The 23,514-nt window shown below is 42.6% G+C and overlaps 1 protein-coding gene across 5 annotated transcripts in view; it reads left to right on the top strand.

The window, feature by feature from the left end:
- Positions 1 to 23,249, top strand: part of ERICH3 (glutamate rich 3) — a 65,728-nt gene extending 42,479 nt beyond the window's left edge. For 4 of the 5 annotated variants that reach the window (XM_032782130.2, XM_032782132.2, XM_032782131.2 and 1 more), the window contains 3 exons: positions 6,960 to 7,442; positions 12,168 to 12,305; positions 17,174 to 23,249. In XM_032782130.2, coding sequence (XP_032638021.1) covers positions 6,960 to 7,442; positions 12,168 to 12,305; positions 17,174 to 19,305 — 2,753 coding nt within the window. In that variant the 3' untranslated portion in view covers positions 19,306 to 23,249. The remainder of the gene's footprint in view (positions 1 to 6,959; positions 7,443 to 12,167; positions 12,306 to 17,173) is intronic. The other variant, XM_032782133.2, reaches the window with a different exon arrangement.
- The last annotated feature ends 265 nt before the right edge of the window (positions 23,250 to 23,514 follow it).

The raw sequence follows: 23,514 nt of genomic DNA, 5'->3' as shown, positions 1-23,514 counted from the left end.
AGAATCTCACAAAAACAGCTTGTGAGATTTCACCACCATTGAACCCAAACTCAGTGTGCTTTCAAACATTTCTTTCTACTTAGAACTAAAAGTCTGCCACAGGAAAGATTTATCTTCTCCTAACATCCGTTTACTTTGTTGGCATCATAATCCTTAGCCATTTTTATCTACCTCCAGTGTGCTGAGCACAGGGTTTTGTTCTTAGAGAGCCAGCTAGCAATAGCTCATTCAAGCAGGGCTCTTTTGCTATTGAAGTGAAAAGCTGTGTTTATAGAAAGTGAATGCTGGAAAAGAGGCAGCTTTTCAATGGACAAGATTCTGGTTCAACAATACGAAACAGAAGACGACATTGTGGCAGTGGAATTCAAGCCATCAGTAAATCCTTTCCATTGCACATGATTAACTATCTAGTTATTCATTCTTTGGCTAGGCTTAGTTTTGCCTAGATGACACATGCTCCTTGAGGGCAAGAAGTTACAAAATTATGTTACAAAACTGAAAAGTATGGAAAATTTGAACTGTTGGCTAACAGTTGAAGCTGATGCATTTGTTAAATATCCATGCTGGGTGACACAAGTGTAAGATACAGTAGTGTGAGACTGGTAAGAAAAGAAGAATCTAGCTTAGGAATGGTGGATGAGATTTGTTTTTAATCATCAGAAAAGAACGACAGCTTTTCTTATTGTGTTTTTGTTAACCATCCTACGCACTGACTCACCTGTTGAGAGTGTATTGTGATTGTCAGCAATGAATGATGGGCAAGAAAGCAGACTGTCAACAGACAATTCACTAGGATGCTGCTTGTGATCAGTGTAGATGACCACTGCTAAAAATGATTGGCGCGAGAACTGAGAAATGAAAACCAAAAAAATCCACATTCATTTAAAAATATATGTTTAAAAAAGAGGCTTTATAAGCTAATGGAAGAAAATCCACTTTTTTGTAGTTAGATATGAGACATACTGAGTCAAATTCTGCTCTCAATTACATCCATACAATTCTGTTCGAGGTCGCAGTGAGGATTTTTTTTTTTAATATATATTTGCCATCTTGGCAATCATGGACTCATATAAAGTAGAGAAGAAAAGGATGTATTTTATATCCTATTCCTCTCAAATATTAATGCAGAATTTGTTTCCTACAGCACTGTAGCAATGCTCTTGTTTGTAGAGATTGAATGCAGTACCTTTTGATCTGAAAGCACGGGCATCTACTTCTTTAGTTAAGGGGCTGTCATAAACATACAGTTAAGGGTTAATTCCTCTTTTACCTGTAAAGAGTTAAGAAGCTCCCATAACCTAGCTGACACCTGACCAGAAGGACTAATAAAGGGACAAGATACTTTAAAATCTGGAAGGGGGAAAAAGTCTTTTGAGTGTGCTGTGTGTGTGCTTTTGCTGGAGACAGGAAAAAAAAGAAGCCACTCCCATAGGGTAGTGAGTATTTAGAGAAGGAATGTATTAGATTACTTTTATTTTCATGTTTGTGAGTTCTTTTGCAACTAAGAGAGAGGATAAATTTGGGTTCTTTGTGTAACTTTAAAATTTTGTGCTGAGGGAAACCCTCTGTGTTTGGATTCTGATTGTCTGTGAGATTATCTTTCATTCTAATCTTACAGAGGTACTCCTTTTTACCGTTTTTCTTTAATTAAAATTCTTCTTTTAAGAACCTGATTGATTTTTTCATTGTTTTAAGATCCAAGGGTTTGGATCTGTGTTCACCAAGACTAAGTGGTGAGGGGATATTCTCAAGCCTTCCTGGGGAAAGGGGTGTAGGGGTTTGGGGAGGATTATTCTCAAGCCTGCCCAAGAAAGGGGGGTTAGGGACTTGGGAGATATTTGGGGGAAGGCAGAGTTCCAAGTGGCTCTCCCTAAATATTTGGTTAACACTTGGTGGTGGCAGCATACTGTTAGCCTAAGCTGGTAAAAAGAAGCTTAGGGGGTATTTCATGCGGGTCCCCACATCTGTACCCTAAAGTTCAGAGTGGGGAGTGAACCTTGATAGGGGCCAAGTCAGTTAATTTGAGAACAGTAGTAGACTCCTAAGCCCCTTTATGTAGTCCCACCATTATAAGAGGACAGAGATCCACAATGGGTTAATGCAGGGTACAATTAGAGATGGGCAGAGAATGGTTTCCCCATCCTGTGAAAATGTTTCAGATTTCAAACATTTGCCTGTTCCACACTGGGACAAAAATCAGAGTGAATGAAAGAGTGAGAGAGAGACCAGAATAGTCAATAGCGTGTGGGTTAGGGCACCTTCTGAATCAGGCAGAGCAGGCACTTGAACCTGTTTTTCTCCCACAGGCCTGGATTAACCAGCATGCACTAAGTGCGCTCGCACTGGGCCTCCAGTCACCAGGGAGCCCCCTCTCTGACTAGGTATGGGCTGACTGCCCTTCCATTATAACAGAGGGACAGTTGGGCCAAAATGAGTGGTGGTTGGGGGACACACTGAGGGGGTAACCCACCTGCATGCTGTAGTGAGAGTCAGTGGGCTGGAGCAAGCAGCCAGGCCAGCCATGAGGGGGCCTGAGCTGCTGTAGGATGTGTGCAGGGCAGGCTCGCTCTCTTACCCTCACCCCTTGAAACCTGTACTCGTCTCCTTGGGGTAGGATCCATCCCCCTGTGGCACCCCCCTCTTGGAGGCAGCACCCAAATCCCCCCCTTCCTCTGGACTTCTCCACCCCTAGGGGCAGGATATCTAGGATCACATCCTGCCCCATGCTATGGTCACTTCATGCCACCAGAGTGCTGGAAAGGGGATTGGAAATCCCCCCAAAATGGGCAGCTAAAGGTTTCCTTGCTCGGAGACAGTCCTTGGCAGGTGTAGAGATTTCACCATCTCCAGTGTAGGTGGCATGGACAGAGCACTGTAGCATTCCAGAAATCCCTCTCTGACTTTCAGCTGCCTTTGTTCTCCTGAACTCTCAAGACCTGAGAATCGGGGCCCATGACTAGAACAAGTGCTATTTTCTACTCTTACATTAGAATTTTTTCAGGGTAGGGGAATATGTCTCTCTGTATTGGCTAAATTCTGTCATACTGGTGATGTGGGTGGAAGCCAAGTTTTCTTGCAGAGAGCTTCTCCCTTATTCTCTTTGTGCATTAATCATAGAGTATCAGGGTTGGAAGGGACCTCAGGAGGTCATCTAGTCCAACCCCCTGCTCAAAGCAGAACAAATCCCCAACTATTTTTTTGCCCCAGATCTCTAAATGGCCTCCTCAAGGATTGAACTCACAACCCTGGGTTTAGTAGGCCAATGCTGAAGCCACTGGGCTAGTCTGTGCGGAGTGCTGGTGCTGATACTCCTGGAGCACTGAAGATGTGGGGCTGGTATGATGTCAAGCATGTTACAGCTCCAGTGGGGCATAGCTTTTAGGGCAGTGGTGTGGAGTGGGCAGCCTGCAGGCCACATGCGTCCCATCAGGGTAAGCTGATTGCAAGCCGCGAGACATTTTGCAGACATTGACCATCCGTAGGCATGACCCCTCACAGCTCTCAGTGGCTGTGGTTTGCTGTTCCCGGCCAATGGGAACTGCAGAAAGCTGCGGCTGCAAAATGTCTCGTGGCTCACAATCAGCTTACCCCGATGGGCTGCAGGTTTCTCACCACTGCTTTGGGGCCTCCCCAACACCTCTTGCAGACTGCAGGCATGGGTGATGGGGTCAAGTCAGGGGCACCCAGAGAGCTCTTTCAAAATGGCACTAAGTGCTGAGTTCACTCTGCTAATGCCCCACCTTGAAACATTCTGCATGTTTGCAGGTATGGTGCTGTGTCCATTATTAATAACCATTGTCATCATTAATTAAACTTGGTACTGCTAGCCCATCTCCAGGAGTGGAGAGGGGCATGTGTGGGAGAGGTAAGGAAGGAGAAACGTAATTTATTGAGCAGTAACGTGAGTTCTTCGGCTACATTATCTTTCAGCCACATGGTCACCTCCCACCCCCCATCTTCCTCTTGTGTTTAAAAATCCTGTTAACTCCTGACCAGGCAGGCATTGCAACTGAGGGGGAGCTATCATGCCTCAGCATTTCTACTTTCACCCACTGGCTTGGCATATGTAGTCCGAACTATCATGGTTAAAATATTGATACTATTGTTCAAACGGCTGCTGGAATCACACGGCACAGCATACTGTTCACTAACCCCAGAAATGTGGATATTTTGTGGGGCACGCTATTGGAGAACTCATAGTTCTGATAAGTGGTTTACTTCCTCTTTGCTTCTAGATAAATGTGGAACATAACAGGGATGTGGGTCTTGTTCTGGAAACAATTGCTAGTGTTCTTAAACCAGTAGCCTATAGTAACTTGCTGAATTCATATTTAGGCACATAAATAAGTGACCTACTTTTCATAGGTGCTGAGCACCTATAGATCCCATTAATTTCAGGGGGTGCTCAGAACCTTTGAAATCAGGCCACTGATTTAGGTCTCCAAATATGGAGTTAGGTGCCCAGCTTTGAAAAGGTTATTCTAAAAGATCTTGAAAAGCTACATGTGCAGGGGAAAGAAGCTTGTCAAATGAAGTCTTGTAGGTTTTCTTTGAGTGCATTTTTGCTATTTTGTTAATTTGAATGCAGACTTTGTATGACTAAGGTATGTGTTCAGGTACCGTGTGCTTGTTACATGGAATGGACTTCGGCCTAAACTAGTACTGTCACTCACTGGTCATTTTCAGGACAAGTTTCCTTTTTGGTAAAATCCTAATGGCAAAACTCTCATTACCATAACAAAACCACCGAGATCTGCAAATTACCCAGCTGGCTAGTTTACATAACCAAATTCTTTTATTACTTATTTTATTTTATTATCATCTTCCTTTCCCCTCCATCCTAACTACTGTGTGCAAAATTCATTTATGTCTTGAATTTATCTGTGCCATAGTCCTGCAAACTCTTAGTCTCATTTTGTACTCAATGGGACTTCTCACTTGTTTAAAGTTACACACATGTGTGACTGTTAGCAGGATCAAGACCTTAGACTGCAAGCTATTTGAGGGCAGGGACTGTATATTTATAATCTGCCCAACTCCTGTTGGGACCTCTGGGTGCTACTGTATTATGAGTAATGTATGATGATGATAATGGGACAAAGAATAATACAGGGGGATCAAATCTTTTCTGATTTCATCTTATCTCTGCATTTATATTGCACTCATCACCATAGTGTCTGAATTCAACAAGATTGCATAGGTATATCTGAAGGAAGAATTTCACCCTGTGTGTAGAGATTTAAAAACATATCCCGATAACTGAGGAGCCTAAGTCCTTATTTTTGCATGTAATATTATGGGTTAGGCACAAATAAAAGCAAGTAAGAAAGACTTTGGCACTCAAATCCCTATGGCCCATAAGCCAATGAATACATTGTGAAGAATTATTGGCCAGTGCTCCTGGAAAGAAACATACACTGCTTATCTAAAGGTATGAGATATTTTTCTCAACTGGCCTGTTTATGCTCTTGTTAGTGTCTTTAATAATTTTATAATGTTGTTTGGGAGCTGGGTGGCCATGGGGATTCAGAACTTTTTACCTCTAGGTTGCAGGTTCAGATCCAGTACAGACAGATAGCAACTGGAAGTCACTACCATGGGATTGGTGTTCTGTAGTCTGTGTGTGAAATGTCTCTCAGTAAAGGCACAAGCAGGCAGATCCCACATCACAACTGATACTAATTGTCATTTTTGCTGTCAATCTCAGTGAAGATGACAAAGCTTGAATGGGCAGGTGATCTGAGCTAATACAGTGATGGCCTGTCTAGAACAGAGTTGAGGCACCCTGGAATTGCTCTGTGGGGATGTTTGTACTGTCCTGTATCTTCTCTATGATGAATAGAAGACTTTAGCCTCCCAGGCTGATAATCTGTCACCTTTAACAAGCTTTATATTAATTTAGGACCACATTCCTCACACAAATATACCCTCACAATTCTACTGAAGTTAATAGGAGTTATATATGCATATCTGAAAGATATTTTTAGCTCCTGTAAAAATATTGTATTTCAGTTTAAAAAAAAGAAAAAAAAACCAAAAAACCACCTTCGGAATATTCATAACAATGCATTTGGAAAGAATAATTAAAGATGTGAGCACAGTTGCCAACTTTCACAGGGTAAATAAGCACCCCGACATTCACAATAAGCCAAAAATTAAGCTAATCCTATTTCAAAGCAAGGCCAAAACAAGCCAATCCCTAAGAACCCCAATGCTCTATGTGACTAGATCCCCCTGGTGTACAATCTGGGACTGTGATGGGCCCACTGTGCAGCCCTGACTCTCCCCCTGCCCTTGCCCCTGCTTGTCCCGCCTTGCCCCTGCTTGCTGGGAGCTGATCAAAAAAAAAGAAGTAACGAGCTACAAGCCAAAAATTAACTGACAAGCAACTCACAAGCCGATTAAGCCAAAAACAAGCCCAATTTCTGAATTTTTTCCATGAGTTTGGTGTGTCTGGATGTGAGGGGTGCAAGAAAACCAGAACTACATTGTTAACAGCAAGGATTAATACTACATGGTGTTGATTCCTGTGTGGTTCACAAGAGATTTCTAATAGATCCACCAAGACGTTATGAATGTACCGAAGAACTCTGTTGAAACTTCTTGTCGAATGCAGCAGGAGTGTGTTGTCACCCCTTTCCAACTGCTTTCAGAAGTGGTCTTGGAAGCAGATCTCACGTACCACTGGTAGAGATTTCCTGTGGTATGGTTACATTATCCAAAATAAAATATGTTAAGTGGCTTGGATTAACTGTTTGTTGTTAGTTTCAGGTAATGGGCCTATCTGTATCATTACTGGGCATTTTGTGCTAGATCCTCAGCTGATCTAAAGCTGAACAATGGCACTTTACCCCAGATGAGGACCTGGCTCTTCTGGCACAGCTAAATGAACTGGTGCACAGTGAAGACAGATGCTTTATAGAAAAATATTAAAATGAAATTATGTTTACTGTTTGTAGATAGGAAGTCTGCATCCTCTCTCTCATCCAGCAGTACTCTGTATAGCAGTGAAGACGACTCTGAAGCTGAAAAGATGAAAGACCACATTAAGGGCAATGAAAAGGAAGACATTGACGGGACAGCGACACGTGAGAAGTATGGAAATGAGACTTGGGAAAGCAAAGCTGAGGAAAATCAGGAAATGGATGCAGTGGAGGAGGAGGAAATGGATGAAGCAGAAGAGACAAAAGCAGAGGCTGTGATGAGGGAAGAAGTTGAGGTTCTTCATGGACATATGGAAATACAACATCAAGGCACAGATGAACTCAGTGGGGAACTCAGACATGTAGGGTCAATAGAAAATAATGCAAGGGAAGAGGGGGAGAAGGATGGAAGCAACACGAGGGAAGATGGGGAGGAGGTTGTTCTAGTGCATTTGGAAGGCAGTACTGTGGAAGCAGAGGTTACAAACAAGGATCCTCCTGACGTTGATGAAGGAGGTGGTAAGTATAGTCTCTTGGTGGAGATGTGATGTGTCCAGTGCATGTAAGTGTTGTGTCATTTGCTCTTACCCTTAGTGACTGAGATGGCATTTTGATATAGCATGAGAAATTCAGTTATTGGACTATTCTTAGTGTACAATGTAAAACTGTTAGAATGTCATTTTGCTATGTGTGCCAAATAACCACCAGTGATGTGCTGTAAGTTCAATGTTTGTTTGATTTTATGGGTTTTCCAGTGTAAGGTTTGGCTATTCTTTTTTCATCTCTATCACTCGTTGGGGCAGTATGTGATAATAGATTTATATATATTTTTTTCATGGACCGCAGTACCCTTAAGTTTGACATCTCATGTAATTTTATAAAGCTTAGTGCCCATTTAGATCAGAAGCATAGGAAGTCCTAGAGAATTCATATGCCAGCTCAGATGAACTGGTTTATCATTCTTATAATTCCAGTTTCCATAAAGACTCCTAAAAATCTCTTGTAAATCATGGTGCAGTGCATAGGCAACCAGATTGGGAGTCAACAGACAAGGTTTCTGTCTCCGGCTCTGTCACTGACACACTGGCTCACCAGGAGTAAATCACTTAACCTCCCTGTGCCTCAGTTTGACAGTTTGTAAAATGGAGATATTTGTGCTCCAATCTCACAGCTATTGAGGGATGTTTTGGGGGCTGGGCAAGGAGTATAGCTATACCCACATGAGTAAGGCTGTGCAGAATTGCGTACTTGGGTGGGAAGAATATAAGTACTTGGTGTGGAATTTCATCTGGATAGCGGGGAGAGTATCCTGATAATACTGAGAATGTCAATGTAAAGTAATGAAGTGGCCTTCTTAGTGATGCAGATGTGAAGAAAGGGAGTCATAAGCCATGCTAGACAATATTTCTGACTGTATTTCTATGGATGTCAATTTTGCAGTGGATTATGTAATACTCTCATTTAGTTTTAATAGATGTTTGTGGTTTGTTTCTGTTGCTTTCTGCTCGAGCGCAGCATGTATCAAATAGCACCGTGTGTGCAAAGCAAACACTGTTGAACGCTATGCTGTATTGTTTGCAAGTCCCTTGGTGTTGGATTGCTTTGGGTTGCACTGTGCTTTGGTTTTGCTATGTTATGCATTCAGAATTGAAGAAGAGGGAATAATTTATTATTCAGGGATTATATTGAATTATTTATGGGTGTGTGTTTCTTGAAATGTTCCTTTCACTTGCATAAGGCATCTCAGCTTAAGCAACTTCACCATTAGACTGTTAGATAAATATTAAGTGTGGTTGAAGATTGCTAATGATTTCAATCATACAGGTAGGATGAAGTGCTGTAATTAAAAAAAAAAAAAGGGAAGAAAGGGATAATCATATGTACTGAGCTAATGACCTGCCACAGTTTTGGCACAAAATAAGACCATTGTTCTTATTTGATCAAATTCCTGGGTGCTGACATTTAACGGTCATTTTATACTATAGTTATAGATTTGAATGATCATCGCATTTGGGATGACTTCTCTCTTTAGGAGATCCTATTTCAGTTGTCAGGATGAGTAAGTGACAGATGGGATTAGCGTAGTACAGATAAAAGAACTTATACTTCTCCATCAAATCGTACAGCATCTTTACTGCCTGGAGAATGTCTAAGACTCAGGGCAGACTACGGAAAATGAGGACAAAACAAGGGCTATGTTTACAAAAATAATCACTTAATCATAGAAGTCAGAGATACGAAAGACCTAGTAGATCCCATCCCAGCCAGCTCCTGACTGGTACAGTATTGTCATGGTGAATTTGGGAGAAAATAAAGAAATTGTCAAGGAATGACATGTGAGTAATGAAAAAATAAGGGCAAGGATCTCTTTAAAAGGAAACTAACATTGTGAAAAAAGGATTTGATGGGTAGCACATGCCACCTTGGGAATCAAACTTTCTTTAGGGCCTGATCCTACAATCTCACTAATCTAGGAAATCTTGGACCAGTGAAAATTGCTGATTGGCTTCCACTTCTGGAGCGAGCCAATGAGAGGTGAGCAGTTCAGCATCTTAAAGCAGTTGCAAAATTAGGCTCTTAGCTCTATTCTGCACCTGGGCTCCTTTATTTCCTTGTTAAACTTTCTGTTGCCGCTGCCCTTCCTCCTATATCAAGTGTTTCTGCCCTGTTGCCTGGTAGCAGATCCAGTTATTGACTATGCTTCTGCTAACCAGTCTGGTTTTAGATGTTGCAGAAATATTAACCAGAGATGAATTTGCATGTAAAGGAGACCATAAGTGGAAAAGCTTGTGTGGGCTTATTCAGTTGCCAGCTGAGCCTGGGGAAGGCACCATAAACGTGGGAATTGGGATTTTAGAAGGTATGTAAATACCTGCTGTGTATTCTCTGATCTTGTGGTGGACTTTGTGACAAGAGGGAGATGTCACTCATTCCAAGAGACAGAATTACTGTGCTCTGTATTTGTCATCCTGCTTGGGGCTCTGTGTTTTGACTGACTGTTAATACTCCCTCTTGTCATATATGTAAACTGAGAAGAATGGGAACTGCCAGCTAATCAAATGGCAGGACTATAAGCAGGTCAAAGTAATAAGGTATGGACCATATTTAAGAAAACTTATGGGGCTTCAGTGAGCCTGAAGAAAATGCTGTCTATGCTTCTTTATTCTGATGCAGCAAAGGAGTCTCCTGGGGGTGAAGGTTTCTCCTCTTGTTTGCAGAGTTTAATCATCATTGTTATTTACTATTGATATTGCAATAGTGCCCAGAGACCCTAGTCAGGACCCTGCCCTGAAATGCTGAAGGGGGCCTGTATAGTGTCCAAATAAGTCCAGGGAAGTGCAGTGGCTTCATGCTGGGGCTAGTACATTATTTAACCAGAACAAGAGTGGGTGGAGGTAAGGCCTGAGGAGAGAGAACAGAGAAGATGGAGAGAAGAAGCGGAGCAGGAAGGCTGAGGTGTGGGGAAAAGATGAGAAAAAAACAAGGAGAAGGAAGAAAAAATAATTATCTAATCACAGATTCAGAGACAGGAAGGACCTAGTAGGTTCCATCTGGTCCACCTCCCTGCCTGCATGGGATTGTCCTCTGCAGTATGGTTTGTTCAGGCTCCATTTAAAAGCCTTAAGTGAAGATGTCTCTCATCTCCCTTGGGAGGCTGTTGTGCAGCCTGAAACCGATCATGCTTGGAAAGCTTTCCCTGCCATTCAGACTAAATTTGTCTTTCCTTGATTTTGTCCTGTTGCACCTGGGCGCTAGGGATGCAGGGAACTGGAGGAGAAGGAGAGGAGGAAACAGTGTGGGGGAAGGAAAGGAAGGAAGACACTGAGAAGACTGTGGTGGGGAGGAGAAGCAGGAGATGTTGCAGATAAAGGAAAAACAAAAGGAAAATATAAAGGAAACAAAGTAGAATGGCAAGATATGGGGAGAGAATGGGGGAAACGAAGAATATAAGAATGGAGGGGAGGAGGAGTTTGACTAGCAACCATCTTGTCCGTAATCTCCCCTGAAAACCAATTGAACATAAATGTGTCACCTTTAGTCCTTCCAGTAGAGTCCCTCATTGCCATGAGTAATTCTGAAATACCAGGCATCTTAAGCCCCATTATATACACAGTTAGAAGGTTAAACATTAACATTGTTTAACCTTCTATTCTCCAGTCTCAAAAGCATTAATAGCTGTTGTTTTCCCTGCATAGCTAGGAGGAACCTCTCCCTTCCATACACTCCCTCCTCCCAATGGTTTTGTTTTTCTCACGGAGCATTTTCTTTGCATTTGCCATAACACAGTAGCGTTAACTGAAAGCAGGAAAGTTCGCTGTGTTGGTTTGGAAATGGGGCTAGATTGTCAGAAATGCAGTGGTGGTAATACATCTCCCTTAATAAAAATTAAATGCAATATAACCATATTATATAACTCTTCAAATTGAAGCTATAATTGTAGCAATCTGCGCTATATTTGGAGGGAAAAGCCCAGTTTGCAGGAGGGGAGAGTTTGGAGGAGGCACCAGGAAGTTAATTGTATACACGGCTAGAACCAATGCTAGCTGCCATTACAAAGGCCAGTGTAGTTTTACAAGTATATTATCTTCTAATTTTATTCCTTAGCTCCTGGTACACTAATGGAAGGGATAGCACAACCTTAACTATAATGCTGCAAATGTAACACATAGATCTTGACTATGAAACAAAATCTTAAACATCATAGATGTTGCTTTTAGGAGAAGCAAATATTTCTCTGCCTATATATAGGGATTTACATTCATGTATGATCGTGCGTCAAGATAAGACAATGTCTTCAGCAAATTTTACTACTGTGAGGAATTTAAAGAATCATCAGAACTGTATATGGAAACTTTAGTATGTAAAAATATGGTATAATTTTTTTTTTTAAGTAGGCACAGGACAATAAAAGGTTTCTGTTCATCAAACAATTTTGTTGCTTGTGCATGTAATGCATCTTAACAAAGGTAGTTTTGTGTCTTTGTGATGATTTTGTGGCTGATTTCTGCATGTATGTTTGTAGATCCTCCTGCATGAATTTTTATAATGGGTTGCCATTTGATTTTAATATACTTCAAAGCATTATTACAGGTGAAGGCTTACTGGATTTTAATTAACTCTGCACTGATAATATGGCTCTCGTTAAGCCAATTTCAGACAACTGAATGATTCCCTTTTCCCTTAAGCTTTCGATTATTTTTCTTCCTTGCTCCTTGTTTAATAATTTTGTGATATTTTTTGAAGATTGCAAATCAGTCCAAGAGAAAATAGCAGAGGCAATTGAAAATGGTCATCGTTTGAGTTCTGAACCTGAGCCCAGTGGTTCCAGTACAGATGAAGAAGAGGAGAACTTAACAAGTACAGCTCATGATATAAAAGAAGGTGAGGTCAACTAATATGATCAGGATTAAATTTCACTCTGCATTGAAAAGCCATTTATAGAACAATTAGTTCCCTCTTTCACCTTCCTTTTCATACTGGCATCTCTGCCTTCTGTTTTCCTTTTCTTTCCTCCCCTGAATAAAATTGTTGCACTGATTAGTTAGCCTCTAAAGCTGTAAAACTAATACCATTTAGGAGCTGACAGTGATTCTGGATAAAGAGTTGAGGCCATGAAAATGTGATTGCTAGTGGAGACTGCTTCAAAAAATAGGAATCTGGTAAGTTTCACTTTGCTTCCAGCCTTTCAACCCGTATGTTAATATGAGGCCTATGGGGAAATGCAGTCTTAAGACAGGATGCTTCTATTTCTATGAATGGAAAAGGTATCACCGTTCACTGGAATGATCATCAATATGAATGAAAGTGCCAATGGTCTGAGTCCCAGCCTAGAGTTCAACAGACTATATTGTATCCCCAACTCGCCTTCCTAGAGCTTGGCATTATTGACAGTAACACAACAAAACCTCAATTGGAGCTTGGCTTTTCCAAGGATTTCCATCCAGGATTTTCTCTGGGCTCACCAGTTTCTGCCTGGAATCTTAATCCAGGAATTTAACATCAGAACCAAGGATTGCTGAACAGAAGAGCCCAGCATTTTTATTCTGGGTTTTAGAGTCGGCCAAGTTATGTTCGTAACAAACCCTAATGAATGTAAGTGTTAAGGTTCTTCTTCAAAATAGAAGTGAGGTTCAGAGACACATAGTAGAAAAAAGAATAAGGCCATAAATTGTTTGACTTTAACTTCCCTGGTTGTACCTGATTATCACAGAATATACCACGATGGCCTCTCAAATGCCTGGAATATTCTGTCCCCAAAGACAGAAAGAGTTCACTGGTAGAGTAATGATGCTGCAGTATCCTCTGGAATAGCAGAGTGCTTTGCATCGGATGAATGCTTGGACTGAGAGTTTGGAACCCATCATTTCTGGTGGATTCAGTTTTCTTTTTCATTCAGTAGGGTCAAAATTTTCAAAAATGATGGGTAATTTTGGGTGCCAAGTTTCAGACAGTTTAAAGGGAGCTTGATTTTCAGGTTACTTAGGTTGGGCACCCAGAGACTGAGATACCCAAAGGCACTAATGACTATTTGAAACCTTGGCCTAGATGTTTATCTAGCTTTATTACACAAGACATTGCTTTTAGGCATTAGCAAAATGCGGCTGGTTTGTGAGTAAAGCACATAGGCATAGACAACTTACTGTAACTGTGAAAAATAACACACATTTGGCTACTCAAATAAATATAGACAATGTTTCTGTTCTTTGTGTTAGTACCTTTCTTTACTCCTGTTCTCCTCCTTCATGAATTACAGAAGCTTTCAGATTCCAAAATTTATCAGGTTTGATTGTGTTGTTCTGTGAACTTTAAATATAATGGCACAGATGGATGCCATCAGCACTTCAGCTCCCAGAATTTTTGCTGCAGCCTGTTAAATTACACAGGCATGTGGGCCAAAAATCACTATCTTTTTGTGGATTCTATGATGTTTTTTAAATTAACCTATAAATATAAGGCCCAGTTATTGAAAATAATTACTAATGAACAGTGGGTGTCTGGCAAAATTTCCATGGAGTTTGTTTCCTTACAAACTACAGCCAGAATATTTCCAATTAAAGAACAAAACCTGTTTGTAACACATCAGTCTATTGAAAGAGCATATGTTCATACCTGGATTTTTGTCGATTTCCTAATTCAATGTAATATTAGTTGCTGGTTAGTTGTATTACCACTGGGAACAACGGTGGTTTCAAAGAGCTGTATTGCTGCATTCAGACACTCCAGTTGTGCTTTGCAGCCTCAGCCAGGAAATAAAACATTCTCTGGGCCTGACTCTGTTCTCACAGCACGGAGAACTCCTTTGAAGTCAATGGAGTGACACTGATATAGACCAGCATGAGCTCAGAATCAGACCCTCAGGGTTTCATCCCAGTTGTACAAAGGAGCCATGTTTCAATATGAGATAATTGCTGTCAAACGAGTGACCAGACTGGAACAGGATCAGAACTAGAGACACTTTCTAGCCCTGACTTAGCCTACAGTGCACTTCACGGCTCGTTCTGTGGCCAGTACTAAGATGATAGCTGAAGCATACATGGGTGTGCATATGTGTGTGTTGCAGGTGGCGAAGCGTAAATGTGCATGTTGCAGGTGGCAGAGCTCTGCCCTGCCCTAGCCTGCTCTGCCCAGCTGTGTAATTCCAGTTGGTCTTTTGAATGAGATACATTCAGAATGAAAGCTATTCTTTGGAGAGGGACCCCTCTCATGGAACACCCAGCTGACTGACTGTTTTTAAATGCTATTTTAAATAAATACATACAGTTTATTTTTTCTGCATTGAAAATCAAATATTAGCAGCCTCTGTCCTATGGATCAATTGCATATTCAGAGCAAAATACTGAATTAGTCCTAAGCAGGGGACAAGAAAAGCAGCTCTCTACAAGCTCTTTTAACAGAGGTGGAATATGCTGACTGCAGTGAACAAAACTGAATGCATCACCAATCGGTTATAATTGGGTGATGATGACACTAAACTATCATCATTCATTGTACTCTTAGCATACAATATTTTTTCACCTAAGGGTTTAGGTTCGCATTAGCAGAGGAAAAGAAAAAGGGTTATTGTATTAGCTACTTCCAACCCAGAATACTTTGTCCAGTGCCAGCTACCATTTAGTAAAATAGAAAGGAGATTATTGCCTCAAGGACAGTGCAGCATATGACATAAGACATTATTCACACTGCAAATGAAACTTAAAGATGATTTATTAGACGTTTTAAGAATTATTGGCAATTGGACTGAGTTTGGATGAAGATTTGAAGTGACCCAAATTCAGGAGTGCCTGGATGTGGTATTTTTGGTCTGAGCCCCTTTTCTATAAATTATGATGGGGATTGATAAATGAATGGAGAGGCAGGTTTTTTTTTTAACACTGCTAAAAGTCTAAAACCTGAGGGACATATAAAAATGAGGAAGCTGGCAGTAAATATAAATAACTCACTGCAAAGCACATCTATCTGAGAGGGTATTGGTGGAGGATGGAGGGCAGGATTTCTGTCAGGTAGCAAAGTGCAATGTGGGAGTTTTAAGCTGTATTGGTCACATGACTAGAGATCATATTATGTGTGGTAAGGTGAGAGGAAAAAAGTGCTGCTGCTTCAATTGATTTTTATTTAGATTTCTCTCTTGCATGCCCTCCAACTCAACCGCCTTTTCTCTCTCTGTTCTTCCACCCATCCCTGATCTCTATCTAGGGTGACCAGATGTCTCAATATTATTGGGATCATCTCGACCTTAGGGGCTTTGTCTTATATATGCGACTATATCCCCTGGTCCCCTCCCCAAAGTATCCTGATTTTTCACACTTGCCCTCTACTTTGTCGACTCCAGGGCACTCCCTTTCTCACCTGTTCTATCACTGCCATCCTGTTCCCCGTCTGCTCTCAGCCTCTCCAGCTGCACAATGCTTTCCCTGGTTTCTGCTCAAATGGACCTGCTTACAGCAGGAAACTCTAGCCTCCTGAGCTCAGTATCACCTGCAGGACAGGATGAAACACTGCAGCATGTACGTTCATTCACTGATTCCTCTTTTATGGCAGTGCTGATATAGACTGAGGAAAGTGATGTTAGGAAGTTGACCAGGCAGGCGGAAGGCCCTGGGAGAGCCAAATGGGGAAGGTGAGAACCTATCCATCTTCCTGTGCCAAGACTGTGGCCCACAGAACAATGTGCTTCAGGCGAGGGATCTGAACCATCTCTAGGTAGACATTTTAGAGATGGCTGATGCAGCATGAACACATGTTTAGGTCTAGCCAAGTTAAAGAACACAGTGACTGAGGGTTGTGGAAATATAAGAAGGTGACAGTAGAATAAATCAAATAAAGGCAGGTATTATGGGTGTCCTTTCCCCACTTTGGATTTTTCATATGTCTGACCAGAGCACAGTGTCTGGAAAGCATGATTCTTTTATTCACTTCGATGACATTTAGACCAGTTTTTCCAAAAATATGACCAGATCCTGAATAATGTGTACAGACACAGGGGCACTGGCACAAATAGGTAATTGTGCTTGCCAAAGGCTTGATCCTGCGCCACTGAATTCAGTGAAAGCTTTGGCCATTGATTTCCGAGAGGATAGGGTCAAGCCCCAAACGTGCATAAGCCATTACCCATTTTTGCAGGCACACAGGGGCAGCTCTAGACATTTCGCTGCCCCAAGCATGGTGGCATGCCGCAAGGGGTGCTCTGCCGGTCACTGGTCCGCGGCGCCGGTGGACCTCCCGGAGGCGTGCCTGCGGAGGGTCCGCTGGTCCCGCAGCTTCGGGATCAGCGGACCCTTCGCAGACATGCCGCCGAAGGCTGCCTGCCTGCCTGCTGCCCTCCCGGCGACCAGCAGAGCGCCCCCCACAGCATGCTGCCCCAAGCACGCGCTTGGCGTGCTGGGGCCTGGAGCTGCCTCTGCATGCACAGATGTATATTCTGTCTCCTGTACATGATTATTTTGCATGACCTATTTCTGCATATTTAAATCTCCTATGGCTACTTCCTCTATTTACCCCGAGTCGCTTCTGGGCCATGCAATATCATTTTTGTTTCAATTATTTGTGTCTGATGCCAGAATGACAACACTGGAAACAGCCACAGGACAGATGCATCCTGGGAAGCAGCAGGTCAAGTTTCCCTCCACATTATGCAGCCTAAAATCCTTTCACTGATTTGGAACAATGGCATCGCTAATAATCACTTCATAAAAAGCCTTAAAATTAACATATTTATTACAATAAAACTAATGTTTTGATTATTTCCTCAGATGGAGCCTTCTTGGCAGAAGCAGCAGCAGCATGTGAAAAGCAGAAGGCAGCAGAGCAAGGGGTACAAGAGGGACAGATGGTGGATGAGGAAAAAGCACTTGAGGAGCAGGAGGAGTTTGTAGCTGAGGAAGGAGCCACTGACTCTGAAGAAGCAGGCAATCCAACAGCTCTGGAGTTAGATTTACTGGCTAAGAAAGAAGAAGCAGCTGTGATGGGACAGACAGTGGAGAATGTACTTACTGTAAAAGAAGAAGCATCTGAGGAGAAGGCTATAATGGAAGAAGATCTGGAAGAGAGTGGGGTAGGAAAGGAAATGGCATTTCAGGGAGAGGAGGCATCTGAGGGAAATGTAGCTCTGGAGGAAGACGTAAATGAAGGAGAGGAGGCAGTGGAAAAGGCAGCGTATGAGGGAAAGGTGGTGGAGGAAGTATCACCTGAAGGAGAGAAGGTTGTTGAGGAGGTGCCTGAGGGAGAGGAGGCTGTGGAGGAAGCAGAATCTGAGGCAGAGGAGGCTGTGGGGGTGGCAGGAGGTGTGGGAAAAGAAGATGTGGGGGAGGCAGCATCTGAGGCAGAGGAGGCTGTGGAGGAGGCAGCATCTGAGGCAGAGGAGGTTGTGGAGGATTCAGTTGCAGAGGCAGAGAAGGCTATGGAGAAGGCAGACTCCACAGGAAACGAAGTTGCAGAGGGGATAGAATTGGAGGGAGAGGAAGTTGTGCAGGAGGCAGCTTCTGAGGGATGGGAGACTATGGGAGAGAGAGAATTTGTTCTGGAGGAGTCAGTAGAATCAGTGAAGGTTCCCATACTGGGAGCAGCAACTGAAATGGAGGAATCAGTAGAATCAAGAAAGGTTCCCATCGGTGAAGCAATGTCTGAAGTGGAGGAGGCAGCAGCAGCAAAAACATCTGAGGAGGAGGAGGATGTAGTGGAAACAACCCCAGAGGAGGGAGAGACAAGAAATGAGGCCACAGAAGAGGAGTCAGAAGTAGAGGAATCGCCACCTTTGAGGGAAGAAACCTCATTGAACAGGGAAATAAAAAGGGACACTGCAATTGAGGAAGGAGCACACAAAGATGGGGAGAGCATAGTGGAAGCATCTCAAGAGGAAGCAGCAGAAGATCCAGAATCTGAAGAGAAGGTAGTAGAAGAAGGAACAGACATAGGGGAGTCAGTGCCTGAGGAAACACTATATACGGGAGAAGGACCAGTGAAGACTGGTGAGGAGGAAGTGACAGAGGAATCAGAAGAGAAGGTGGTGTCCCAAATAGCAGTTCCTGAAAAGAAGTTGGTAAAAGGAAAAAAGGTACCTATTGCTGAAGAGGCAGTAGATAAATCCACAATAAATGTAGAGGAGGTGGCTGAGGGAGCAGCAGTGGAGGGTGTGGTGGTAACTGAGGGGATGGCAATGGAGGAACTGGAGGTGGCTGAGGAATCAGCAGAGAGAGAGGGAGAGGGAATGTCAGAAATAGAATCTGAGGAGGCAATGTCAGTGGGCACAGGAGACAATGGGACAGTAATGGGCAATGAAACACCACCACAAAGGGAGGAGATAGTGGAGAAATCAGAAGTTGGTGAGAAAGAAGATGCAGAAGTATTATCAGACTGGGAGGTGCAAACAGAGGACGGAGGACATGAGGAGGGCATGGAAGAGGAGGAGGCAGGATTGGAAGAGCAGAAGGTGATGACAGAGGGGATAATACTCAAAGAAGATATGAGATCAGAGAGAACATTGCCTGAGGTGGAGAAATTGATGACACCATCATCTCTGAGGGATGAAGTGGAAGCTGTGGAAGCAGCATCTGAGGTAGAAGGCGTGACACAGGAAATGGCATATCACCTGGATGTAGTGGAGAAGGAAGCAGTCCTTGTGGAAGAGATAATGGCAAAAGTGAGACACACAGGTGGGAATGACAGAACAGAGGAGCAAGAAATGGAGACAGTGGAGGAGAAAATCACACTGAAACAATTAGACACAAATGAAAAAATAAAAATAGGAAAGACAGAGACTTTGGCTGAATATCCACAAGGGATTCATGAGCGTACGAATCTGCGTGAAATCCAGCACAAGGAAGAAAGCCTTGCGCATATAAAGACAGACACCATAGAAACGTCCATTACAGAAGAGAGAAACTAAGGGGCTCTGTGGCACATGGTGAGTATCTATATGAGCCAGATTGCTACCTGAAAGACGAATTGATTTTACTTTTATTACATTCCTTTGTAAGGTTTCCAAAGCTGCAGTACCTAGGCTAGTGCTATCAAAGCATCAGCTCTGTTGGATGGTGAAATGGAGGAGATAGAAAGCCATGATTTTCTTCCACCATTTATTATATTCTTCTTTTTTGCTTCAATGATTTCCTGAGGGTTTTTATTGCAAAGTCAAACGTGACTTTGAGTTGCATCATGAACATTCACAGCTCTATTTAATGTCTGTGTCTCATACCTTCATTCACACTGAGTGGTACTGTGATCCATGGATAGTGCCATTGGTTACACTGAGACTGTGTATAGGAAAAAAATGTACTTATGGCTGACAAGGCAATAGATAAAGTCACAATGAATGTAGAGGAGATGGCTGAAGTAGCAGCAATGGAGGTAGTGGCAGTGACTGAGGGGGTGGCCGTGGCCGAGTGGTGGTGGTTGAGGGGGTGACAATGGAGGAAGTGAGTAAATGAGTAAGAGTGGTAGCCTCTGGCCATAACACTTCAAATGATTTTGATATTATGGAGCTATAGCAATAATCAGCCCCTGTGTTTCTGCTTGCAATCTATCTCTCTATGAACTTGTCTGGCTCATATTACACTAGTAGCCAAGCCCCTCATAATCTTTAATATACCTGTTTACCATACAACTAATACTTTGCTTGATGTTTCCAGAATACTCTAAAGCTGGACATAATTATTTTGCCTTAGATACAATCCCTGGATGGGGGAGAAAGACATGTCTGAGCATCATCCTCTGCAGTTCCTTCAATGATCTTATTTTAGTAACGTTTTTTTAAAAATCACTGTAGATTTGTGTGGGTTGGGACATTCCCTCCCCCTCTTCATTTGACTTGATGAGTAGCATAACCATCTGTTTGTTTATTAGACCAGCTCCGGAATGTGCAACAGATAACTGAACTAAGCTTACAGAGCTAGTGTAGGAAATCACACTCTTTTATCATTATGATGACAATAATAATAAGGAACTTTCCACAGCTGTCATGAATTTCTTTTCGAACTACAGAGAATTCTTACATTGGTTGAACTTAAATTCCCCAGCCCGCAAAGAACTCAGTGGGTTTGTGATGACTAGCTTGAAGGGAGGAAGAGGCTTGCTGGCACTTTATGTACAATAATAGAAAGTGCAGTGTACGCATGTATAGAAAATTGTATATATGTGATTGTATCCTCCGCCCACACACATCTTTTGCATGTCAATTGCATTTGTAGATTGTAAACTCTTCAATACAGTGGCTATGTCCTCATGTATGTATATGTGGTTTCCCAGCACAATAAGGTCTGGATTCTGATTGGAGCATCAAGGTGGCATTGTAATGTAAATAGTAGTAATAACAATAAGAAGCCCAATTCTGATCTCACACATTGATGCCACTGGGAACTGTGCTATCTAATGGAGGAAAGAATTGGGGGCTGTAAGGGTAATTCCTTCCCTCTGTTGCATGCATCCATTAGTGGAGAAAATGTCCAGAGAGAGGACTTCCCCCCCCTTCTACATCCAGAGGAGCAGGTCAGAATTGGACTTCAGAGAGCATTAGATAGAGGGAGGAGTCAACACGTGAGTGCACCTTGGCTGCAGCTCTAATGAAATCTAGTCAGGCCCCAGATCCTCTCCTGTGCACATGCTGGGGCATAGAACATACAGTAGGTGGGCATGCATACTGCCTTGCTGCTCCTGCTTAAAGGCATAAAGAATGGCCCACCAGGCAGGCTCCTGCTGCTCTCTGCTCACGCTAAGCGAGTCTCTGGATCTGGGCCCCATCTGTGTTTGACTGCTGCGGAAGTGGTCACATAAATCTGACTGTGTTTCACTGGCATTTCCAGCCAAGTTTGATTTGCTTCCCATGACCATTCACAGAAGCAGATTTTGATTTGGAGGAAAGTTCCTGGAAAGAGAGCTGTGCATGCTTGCATGTCCATACACTTGAGCATTCACTCGAGGAGGGGTGGTTTGGCTATCTTTAAAGCTATCAGTGGGCTTGGAAGTGGTCAGGAAGCAGGACCTGCACCACGTGACCTACGTGACCAGTCACTTAGCATGAATAGCAAATAACATGAAGCAGTAGGTATGTTAAACAGCCCGCAAGCAAATCAAGGGCTGAAATGTTTTCCCAAACCATTCACCCAATGGCTGAATGTTAGAGAAATGGGTACCAACAGGTAAGTCAGACACAGCAAAGGCGTCATTGTCACTGAAGAGATGAATAGCTGAGAATACGTTGCTCAGCTCTACTCAGCACCACTGGCACCACTCTGCTTTGCCCACCTCTGGGGCTCCAAAGAGTAAGGCCAAGATTTTTTTTTTCCCAGCACGTAGTAGTGTTTGTGTGGAGTGAATGCCAAGTATTGTTTTATGAGGCTTACTGAACAGCACCAACCTATTTGAAATGTAGCTCCCAATATTTGTTTTAGTCACCTGAAGGCCTCCTCCCCTCCCCGCATCTGCTCTGAGATGCCATTTAGTAACAGTTAGTAAGAACTTGATTGTGTCTTGTCAGCATGGCCTGGCTCTGAGGAAGAGTGCGGAGCTGCCCTGGCCAGAGGGAGCTCTGGGACCTCCTAAGTATGCCCAGGATGTACACCTGCTCAGATTCCCTTTCTAGACTGGGGCTTGAATGTCAATACCTCTATGTGGCTGGCCAGTTCTATGGAGCGAGGTGGCGGTTAAGGTGGAACCATGACCCAGCCCACGCTGGCCCCCTTGAGAGTGCTTTGCATTCCCATGGATACAGGGACAGAGCAGTCCCTATGCTCCCCTAGGTAAAGCAACTGGAATTCTGTCTGGTCTTTACACAGGCCCGGCTAAGTTCTATGCTAAGTTCTATGATGGTTTGTCCAGTGGCCTGGCATTTCCAGACGCTTCACTCCAACGTAAAAAGATACATAAATTGCAATCAGGGCTCTGAACAAAATAACTGATATTAAATATCCCTACTAGATTAGAGCAGAAAAAAATAAAGCGATCAAACCCCTACAGTAAACCCAACAGCCAGCAGATTCCTTCAGAGTGAAAACTGAAAACAAGCACCATAATTTCCATGTCCATTATACAAGTGAATAAATACAAACTTTGGATTCAAAACAACACAGGTTTACGTATAAACAGCGGGCCCAATCCTCCTTTCACTTACCTTGCAGTCAACCAGTAATAACCTGATGGGTGTTATACTGGCATAAAACTGATGGAAGTGAGAGAACACCACTCGGCAACAACTGATTTTTCTGATTTACATAATATTAATCAGCCCACTCCTTTTTCAAAGCCTTACCTTCAAAGGCATCCCACATTGGTGGCAGCTTTACCAGTGAGCCAGGCTACACATAACATCTTTAAGAGCCCATATATGGCATGCATTCACAATTCGGCATTGCTAGTGAGTGCTGAGAAATGCTCTCTCTATGGCTTCCTATATGCTGGGCATGTTTTCTTTTTCATCTTAGGCAATGGAATAAAATCAAATGGCTTTGCCATGCTTCATTACACTGAATTATTTTGGGTTTCCGCATGTGGTAATGAATGTAAACATGGTCAAATACCTTGTGATGGTTTTAATAGATAGTTGGATTTGTGTTTCTGGGCCAGAATCCCTAATATGCACTTTGAGAAAGAAAAGTACCCAAGATAAATAAGCTCAATGCATTTATTGTAGTAAAAAAGGAATTTAGTGTGATTAAACAAGAATAATGCCAGATTATATTTGTCAGTAATTGAAATTGAGGCACTGTGTCCAGTGAATCTGTGCTGTATAATTTAAATCCTTATTATCGTGCAATTTGTGCAATACTTTGCTTTGAAAGCATGTACTTGAGCTGCGACCCTCTTGATCTCTCTTTAATCCAAGGAATGTCCATAAAATATGAAACAATCTCTTCCATGGACTAATATGTTTTCAAATTTGTTCAATACTAACAGCACAGTAAATGGATAATATATGTTTATGCCTTCTACAGGTGAATAATTTTGGGATGTTAATTGTTCTGAATTAAAACGTTTCTTTGTGACCTTCCACTAAAGATTTTCTTTGGGTGTGTGTGTGTGGGGGGGGGGAAGGTTTGGGGGGTGGGGACATGCACACACTCGTGTATGTGCATAGACTCACATATTTGCTTTAGTCTATCTC

Source organism: Chelonoidis abingdonii, chromosome 7, assembly GCF_003597395.2.
Source record: "Chelonoidis abingdonii isolate Lonesome George chromosome 7, CheloAbing_2.0, whole genome shotgun sequence".
Classification (NCBI taxonomy): domain Eukaryota; kingdom Metazoa; phylum Chordata; order Testudines; family Testudinidae; genus Chelonoidis; species Chelonoidis abingdonii.
Note: the sequence above shows the minus strand (reverse complement) of the source record. Positions and strands in the feature narration are given on the sequence as shown.